The 8,786-nt window shown below is 50.8% G+C and overlaps 1 protein-coding gene across 1 annotated transcript; it reads left to right on the forward strand.

Annotated features, from left to right (window-relative positions):
• The first annotated feature begins 3,402 nt into the window (after positions 1-3,402).
• On the forward strand, positions 3,403-8,786 carry LOC118077309 (protein huluwa-like). The gene is made up of 3 exons (XM_035100910.2): positions 3,403-3,915; positions 6,241-6,454; positions 8,629-8,786. The coding sequence occupies exons 1-3, from the start codon at positions 3,403-3,405 to the stop codon at positions 8,784-8,786; spliced, it is 885 nt and encodes a 294-aa protein (XP_034956801.1).

Genomic DNA, 8,786 nt, shown 5'->3' on the forward strand with positions numbered 1-8,786 from the left:
CAGGGACAGAGAAGGACTCAAGGTGCCCCACACCTCAAGCAGCCCAAGGAGGCTCACCTGCCGCCTTCCTTATACACCTTTAGGCACCAGGTGAAAACGTTCCTCTTCATCCAGGCCTTGGGCTGATTCACATCACATGCTCTTTAAAACGTGTTGCCGGAGGGGCACCGGCATAGCCAGGGGGTGCAGCTGCCCCCCCTAAACCAAGTAAATAAAAATACTTAACTGACCGATTGTGCCCCAGATAACTCAGCTCTGCCCCCCCCACATAAAGCCTGCCCCCCCCCAATAAATTCTGGCTATGCCTATGGGGAGGAGGGATTATTGGTTTGTTGTTATTTTCATTATGAATTTTGTCTTTTTTATACTCCATTTTTATGTTGTGATATGTAATAAAGAATAAGAATAATAAACACCCACCCCATTCCACTCCATCCAACTTTTAAGAGACGGCAACATTTGCCGCTTCTCAGTTGGGCAGAAGAGACTCTCCTGGCCTACAAACCTGACAGGCCATGGATTGCTATGGCTACTCTGTTTTTGTTTTTGTATATAATTTTTATTACGTTTTCTGTTTTACAATTTAAAATACTCATTTTATGTCCTTAAGATATCAATGACTTCCCTTCTTCTCTTTCCATGGTTCATTTTACTTACCATAAATCCCTGCATATTTTACAAAAAAAACTATACCATTCAGTTTTCCATTATTACATCCATCAAAACTTGTTTACGCTGTTGAGTTTATCTTAATGCTGCCAGCATTATCAGCTGTAAATTGCCATGACTACTCTGAGCACACTGGCTAAAGATGCTAGACAGGCCTCTCCTCCCTGCCTAATCCTCCTTTAAAGCCATCTCGGTTGTTGGCTAGTCTTGCCTCCTGCGGGAGCAAGTTCCATAGTTTAACCATGTGTTACATGAAGAACTGACGGCCCATTCACTTCCACGGCTCCTGGGCCCACTGCTTAATATGGTGCTTAGGAAGTGAGGGCTGCCAGTGACTCCCCAGTGCTTTGGTCCCCCTGAGAGAAGCCAGACTCCTTGTCCCTCACTGGGTTCTGGCAGTTCTGCCACTTCCTGCTGCCAGCCCAGGCTGTTCTGGGAACATGGACTCCTGGCGGCACAGCCAGTCTCTGCGCCGAAAGAGCAGACGGTGCTTCTGCCGCCCTGCCGGCGTCTTTGTCGATGTCCCAGATGGCATCGCTCTGGGTGCCGATCAGGGCCACGTGCCCACGTGCTGCTGCCGTCATAGAGAGGGTGCCAACTGCCAAGCAAACCAAAGGCCAGGCCAGGCCACAAATGGTTGGGGAAAGAGAGAGACCCTCCTCAAGGAAAGGAGAGCTCCAGCCCCCTCTGGGGCCTGACCAGGCATGGATGGGATGAGCCATAGGGAGGGCACACACTCTTCATAGGATCATAGAATTGTAAGAAGGGACCCAAGGGGTCATCTAGCCCAACCCCCTGCAAGGCAGAAACTGCAGCCAAAGAAAGGAAACTGAGGTCTCTCAGCCTGTACATCACAAGCTCGCACCCTTTCGCTCTGGATGAATCCATCGGGAGCAGCAGGCACCACCCCTGGCCACGGGCTCACAGTCCCAAGCACAATCCAACGAGAGGCAGTGTGGTGCAGGGGTTAGAGTGCCTGACTAGGACCCGAATGACCAGGGTTCAGATCATCACTTAGCCTTGGTAGCTGGTCCCTGCCTCTCAGCCTAACCTTCCTCACAGGGTTGTTGTGAGGTTTAAACAAGGAGGGGAAGAACCATTTGGGCCACATTGAGCTCCTCGCAGGAAAAGGTGGAATTGAAATGCAAGAAATAAACAAATCTGAGGCCCCACCAGAAGTCTGGATCAGGACTCAGGGGGAGGGGGAGGGAAATAGCACCACCCCGCCCCAAACGACAGCTCAGCCACACATTGGGGTTAGGGACATGTCCAGGTTCTGGCAGGAGCATCCTAAATGGGGGAGGGATGTGGTGTTGGAAAAGGAAATGGGTTGGGCTGGGGGCTGTTAGGAGACGGGCAAAGAGATGGGGCGGGTGTTAAGAGGGTATTCCAAGCACAGGGTTTGGAGAGCACATGCCAGTTAAGTCAGGGAAGCAGAGAGACCCCAAGAGGAGAGTGCACGTGTCCCATTGGGACCATCTGGGTCGTGGGAACCCTTCCAGCCTCTGAGCGATGAGAGAGCGCCCCCTGCCGCGTGGCTGAAGAATCCCTGCCCAGGAACGCGGCCCCTGTGCGCGCAAGGGAGTGAGGAGGGGGAGGCCGCCATGGGGACCCTCCCTAGCTTTCACTCTTAAAGGTGCAGGAACCCTGGCCTCTTCTGCCCCACGCAACCATTGCACACAGTGGTAGCAAGGAGAAGCAGCCCCTGGACTAGACTCTTGACCCTTGTGCACTGGGCGGAACTTGCTTCCAAGTGAGTGTGCATACAGTCTCACGCTACTAGGGAAATTTTCAGCAGTACAGATTCACACCCCCGGCGTGTTTAGTGGCCAAATGACCAGAGAAAAACACTGTGCTTGCAGCAGCAGCAGCAGCTTCACCCCCAGCAATCAACAGATGAAGCGAGTTTAGAGAAAAAGCGAGGAAGAGGCGGCATGGCAGAAGCGTTCAGGATTACGCGTGGCATGGAGACGGCAGGCGCAGAAAAGTTCCCATGACACTAGAAGTTCGTGGGCATCCGGGGAAGCCGATTGTTGGAAGATTCAGGACGGAGAAAAAGAAAGCCCTTCACGCAGCGCAGATGACCACCGACTCGGCTGGCTTTGAAAGAGGACTAGACGAATTCATGGAAGAGGATAAGGCTACCTAGGCAGGGTGGCTATTTACCCCTCCACTGTCAGAGGCGGTTATGTCCCTGAAGGTCAGTCATTTTGCTGGACGCCGCCCAGAGCGGCTGGGGAAACGCAGTCAGAGGGGCGGGGTATAAATTATAAATTTATCACCACCACCATCATCATCATCATTGGGGATCTCATGCCAGGCTCTTCGTTTTCCCCAGGCCCGTGCGGATAGGATGAAGTATGCAGCTTGGGTGAGCGTCGCAGGCTAAAGCCGGGCGCCAAGTTCCTTTGGAATGTATGTAGCCAATTGAATTCAACGGGCTTTACCTTTGAGTAAACATGCACAGGATTGGGCCCACAGCAGGTTACCAAAGGGCCCAAGGTTTTTGCCGTTTCCCTTCCCGGTGTCCTCATCTGCAAGCAGAAAGGCAGCTGAGATCCCATCCCTTTTGCAGAAGCGGCGCGTGCCTTGCCCAGCCTCCCTCCACACCTGAATCCCATTCTGGTCGTGAGCAGGAGCAGGCTCGACCCAGCTGCGCGTGCTTAAGCCTCATCCTCGGCCTCTCCCTGCCTTGTGCAGGCAGAAACCCCTGCCCACATTTAACGGATCAGAATGGATCCCCCGGCGGGTGTGGAGGAGCAGGCGCCCGCCTTGCAGCCCACCCTCCGCCTCCTGGTGGGCTTGCTCATCCCCTGCCTGCTTCTCCTCTTCCTCCTGAACTGCCTGCTCTTGCTGGGCTGGAGACCCACCTGCCGAAGGGTCGGGAGGCGGGAGCTCGGCCAGGGCCCCCCGGCTCCCCCCCAGCTCTTCCAGGTGGTATCGGGCAGCGCTGTGCTGAGACAGGATGGCAACGGCAGGGTCGTCCTGCAGCAGCTCCTGCAGCCAGCTGAAGGTCCCGGGGGGCTCCATGCCTTCCCGCCTCCCTTGTCCTGCAGCGGGAGGGCGGCTGCACCCTCGGGGTCTAGGTCTAGGGGGACGCCCAGGCCCCATCGCAACAGCCAAGCTCCGCTGAGGGGACACCCGGGGAATGGGGCATCCCGGGGAACGGGTTCTTCCTCCAGTGACCAGGGCAAGCAGTCCCTCCTGGCGCCCCCCAACACTCCCGTGAGTGGCTCAGGGACTGCGGTGAGTAGCCGGTTGAGGAAGATGTTTTATGCTGAGTCTGACCATTTTATCTTTTGTAAACTGCTTAGAGAGTTTCTTTCTTTAATTTTTTTATTAAGTTTTACAAGTATTTAAATACAATCAATTTTTATGCATATACTGTATAGGATTCCCTGAACCCTTGGACTTCCTCCACGGGTTCCATTGTAACTCTTTATCTGCTGTATCTTATAATGTTACCCAAATTTACTTCAAATTTCCAATTTTAATCATAGAATTGTTACAAGTTTTATGACAATTCTGCTAATGTTTTAAAATATTTACAGTGTTCTTGAAGATAACCTATAGAATTTCCCCATTCTTTGTAAAATTTCTTAACTTCTTGGTTTCTGATCCTCCCGGTCAGTTTTGCCATTTTGGCGTAGTCCATCATCTTGATTTTCCATTCTTCTCTGGTTGGGAGTTTATCTTCCTCCCATCTCTGGGCAAAGAGCATCCTCACAGCTGTCATCATCGCATACATGAATAGTCTTTTCTGCTCTTTTGGTATCTCTTCACCTTCACCTATAATTCCTAATAAAAATGCTTCTAGTTTTTTCACAAAAGTTACCTTAAATATTTTTTTTCAACTCCTTTTATATCATTTCCCAGAATGCTCTTGTTATCTTGCACATCCACCACATAAGGTAGAAAGTGCCTTCTTTCTCTTTACATCTCCAGCATCTATTTGTAGCAGTTCTATACATTTTTGCTAACCTAAAAAAGGTAAAGGTAAAGGGTCCAGTCGTGTCCGACTCTGGGGTTGCGGCGCTCATCTCGCTCTATAGGCCAAGGGAGCCGGCGTTTGTCCACAGACAGCTTCCGGGTCATGTGGCCAGCATGACAAAGCTGCTTCTGGAGAACCAGAGCAGCGCACAGAAACGCCGTTTACCTTCCCGCCGGAGCGGTCCCTATTTATCTACTTGCACTTTGATGTGCTTTCGAACTGCTAGGTTGGCAGGAGCTGGGACCGAACAACGGGAGCTCACCCTGTTGCAGGGATTCGAACCGCCGACCTTCTGATCAGCAAGCCCTAGACTCTGTAGTTTAACCCACAGTGCCACCTGGGTCCAATAGTAGGAGTTAAATACCATGAAGAGTTTTTCTTTTACAATCGAGGGCTGTATAAATTTTAGGAAATGAATATAAATAAATAAATTGGGTCAACCTACAGCATTATTCCAGCAGCTCTCTCCCTCTCCCTCTCCCTCTCCCTCTCCCTCTCCCTCTCCCTCTCCCTTCCCTGCCTGATGCTGTCGGGATGCCCTGCATAAGAATTGTGTGCTCTTCCAGGGAGCGATGCTCTTTCCCTTTAAAACAAAGCAAGATTCTAGAGCTCCACCCAACCATACTGCCAGGAGTGGGAGGAGATCTCCCCATCAGCCAAGCGGTAAAGCTGGATGGTAGAATGCCACCCCTCTCACCAACTTGGCAGGTGAGGCATTCTGCAGAGCTTTGCCACCAGTCCCTATCTGCCCCTAGAAGTTGGAGAGACTAGTGGTGGAGCTGAGTGGCAGAATAGGTGTACTGCTGCTTGAGGAGAGCCATCTGAGGAGGCTGCCTCACCCAACATGTGAGGTCTGAGCTGGTTGCTCCAAGCTCAGACCACATGGCTCTAGCAAGCCTCTCTTGAGTTCCTTTACCAATTTAGGACTTTCAACTCTGTAACTACTGTAAACCAAGTTTTACTGCCTGTACAACCCCCAAACCCCGCCCCCCATGGAAGGCTACATGGAAAAGCACATGAATCTGAGAGTTTGTAAGTAAACCATTTTTTAACTTCTGAAATGTGTGGTCTTTTTTGAGGAAGAGGGGAACTTTGGAAGGAACTTAGAAGGGCATATTTCAAAGGTCTAACAGCCTATATTTCCATGCTTTTCTTTGCTGAATAATTTGTGGTTTTAAATCTCTGTTGGGGGTTCTCTCACCACAGAGTACTTGCCCCAAACCTGGATCTTGGCATCCAGTTAATTCTCCTTTTATACCATTTTTTTTCTTGCCACCAAGTTTCCCATTTCCAGAAGCTGATAGAGCTCTCCTCCAGCACTGGACTTCCCCTCTTGGGAGTCTAGTGGCCTTGCTTGTGTAGGCTTTACGGCAAAATGGTAACCATAGGGCAAGGCACAAAATGGACCCTCTGCCTTCTCCAGAGAAGACAAGAGTCAGGCATGGGTTTATCTAGCTCAGTACTGTCTACACGGACGGCAGCTGCTCTCCAGGGTTTCAGACGAGGGTCTTTCCGCATGCAAGGCAGATTCCCTATCACTGAGTTGAGCTCTTCATTTGGAATTGCTGTTTGGTTTTCAGGGTACCCCAGATGGCACATTCAGCCGCTGCCACACCAGCACCCAGAACAAAGTTTGCCGCAGTAGCAGGCCAGTGTCTGCCACCCACCCACAAGCGGTGCCTTTTGAGCACGGCAGCAGCATCCGATGTGACGACCAGAGGGCGCTGCTCAACTCTGCAAACTTCACAGCCTCTCAAGGACCAGGCCTGGATTCGGACTTTGGTGCCAGTGCTGGTGAGTGCCGACACCTCACACCTGGGAGTGGGGGCTGCTTTTCATAGAGACTGCCCAGTGGGGGTTAGATTCTGTTGTGTTCAGCCCCAGGCACCTTGGGAGAAAGGTGGCTGGTGATGAGCAGGACAGGAATTTGAGGGGAGGATAAAGCTCTCGTCCCAGGAGAACCAGCTGCAGGAAATAGAGTGAATTTTGTCCAGTGAAGGGACGGGTTCTTCCCCATTCCAACAAAGACAGGACAAGAAATAAGTACTGTACATAAGATGAGCTTGCTGGATCAGGCCAGTGGCCCATCTAGCCCAGCATCCTGTTCTCACAGTGGCCAACCAGATGCCCCCAAGAGAATCCCCATGAGCTGAACCCAAACACAGGAGCCTTCTCCCCTCCTGTGGTCCCAGCAACTGATCATTCAGAGGCATCCCCTAGTCTGGGTTCAATGAACTGAGCTTGGGGTGACCCTGCTGCTGTGGGAATGTTGTGAATAGTAGGAGAATATGTATTGATTAAGTATTATCCTTCCTCACTCATGCTAGTGAGTTAGTAGCAGAGTACATTCCCTTGTACATAGCAGGAAGCTAGTTGGGAGATTCGTTTGAATCTCGAGTTAAGCAATTCAGTCTGACTTGTCCAGATTGGATTGTTCTTGGTAAATTCCCCTTTATTCCCTCTTAAAACAATAAGGACACAACAGTCTTCTTGAAAAGCAACGATAAGAAGTTTACTTACATTCAGTTCACAGTATGATCCTGAAGGCAGGCTTTAGCTTGTGATTACAGAAGAGAGTTTATCCCAATGGGGATTGAGCCCATGTGCTGCTGGCTGAGAGCCAGCAGACAGCAAAAGAACGTCGAGAGCAGCATCAAGAGAAGAAATGGCATCAAGAGCAACAAGAGAAAGATGGCTGCGTGACTGGCCCTTTTATGGGGTCTCCCAGGGTCACACCCATCTACCTGGTCACACGCAGTGGGAGGAGGCTCCAGACCAGGTGTGACAGGAAGTCCTCCTGGCTGGAGCAACATTCCCCTGCATGTCCACTCTAGGAAACAGGAAATGTTGTACTTGACTGCTACAGTGGTGTTACATCCCACAGGTGCTGGGCAGGATGTTAAGCCTTGCAGTGCTGGTGCCATCACTTCCTTGAGCAGTTGACTGATGCCCAGTTTCCAATAGCATCTTTTCCAGTTTTGGCATTCCCAGTTGATTCAGCTCCCATGTCCTGTTCAATCCTCTTATTCGTCCTGGTCTTCTTCCTCATCATTTTTTATTTCGAGATCAGTAGGCACAAACGGTCCTTGCTGGTGTGTAATGGCAGGATAAAATGTTTTAAGCCAGGCCCGTGGCCCCCTGCTGGTGTTGCCTTCCAGCAAATTGGAAGACTTGGTTCCTGTCGAATAATGGGCTGATGCTGCTCTCCTTTCCATCAAGTGGGTACATACTGGGCCTTTTCAGAAAACTTGCCCTGTTGTTCTTAAAGCAGAATTGGGGTTAGGTACCAGCGCTCAACCCATTAAATATTTCTGGGTGGGGAGAGAGTTCAGGATAGGGAGATTAGGACCCCACCCCCTCCATTGTTTCCACCTCCAACCATTCAGTGGCTCAAAAGCACTCAACCATAACATGGACTGATTCATGGAATATGGCCAGCTTCCAGTTCCTGGAGAGTCTAAGTTTAGGCCCCTTTTCTTTCTCTCCCAGAATCAAAGCAAGAATTGCCCACATAAAGAAATGGGAAAATCCAGGAATTTGAGCAAAGCTGTGATTTGGCAGCATGTCATTTTCTCTTCAGAATGCACCCCATCCCCCAAAAGCAGCAAAGACAGGCAATCTTCTCTTTGGCGTTCAGTGTGAAACTGGAAGCGGGATCTGTTAGATTCTTTTCAAGGACAATCCACCCCAGGCGACATTGTTTCCCCTCATTGCTAAGTCCTCATTGGCATGGGGGGGGTACCCTGAGAGTTTTTTTTTGTTGTTGTCCTGCAAACCCACCCCTCAAAAAGCCTGCAGATGCTTTCCCCCCTGTATAGGAATCAGCCTGTTTTGGCTACATAAGGACCCACGACAATTGGGGAATGAAGCGGCCATGAGCTAGGATGGTAGCTAAATTATCAGGGCTGCTGGCGTGTTTGGCTAGTATCCGAGTAGCTTCTTCTCCCCCCCCCACCTGTGTTTTGCAGGTGTCTCTGTGAGGATCTTGTCAGATTACGAAGGAAGTCCAGGAACACCCCTGTTGGGTCGGCTGTTTGAGTGGGACTATTATGACCCCACCTACCAGAGAGAAGATCAGCTCCACCGGCAGCTGCCTCCCATCCACAGCAAGCAATACTGGCTCTAG

Source organism: Zootoca vivipara, chromosome 11 (assembly GCF_963506605.1).
Source record: "Zootoca vivipara chromosome 11, rZooViv1.1, whole genome shotgun sequence".
Classification (NCBI taxonomy): domain Eukaryota; kingdom Metazoa; phylum Chordata; class Lepidosauria; order Squamata; family Lacertidae; genus Zootoca; species Zootoca vivipara.

Excerpts from the sequence above, each read along its gene's own strand:
- LOC118077309 (XM_035100910.2), top strand. The coding sequence starts at position 3,403 with ATGGATCCCCCGGCGGGTGTGGAGGAGCAGGCGCCCGCCTTGCAGCCC. Across the intron at positions 3,916-6,240 it reads TGAGTGGCTCAGGGACTGCG|GGTACCCCAGATGGCACATT; the intron begins GTGAGTAGCCGG and ends TTTGGTTTTCAG. Across the intron at positions 6,455-8,628 it reads GGACTTTGGTGCCAGTGCTG|GTGTCTCTGTGAGGATCTTG; the intron begins GTGAGTGCCGAC and ends TGTGTTTTGCAG.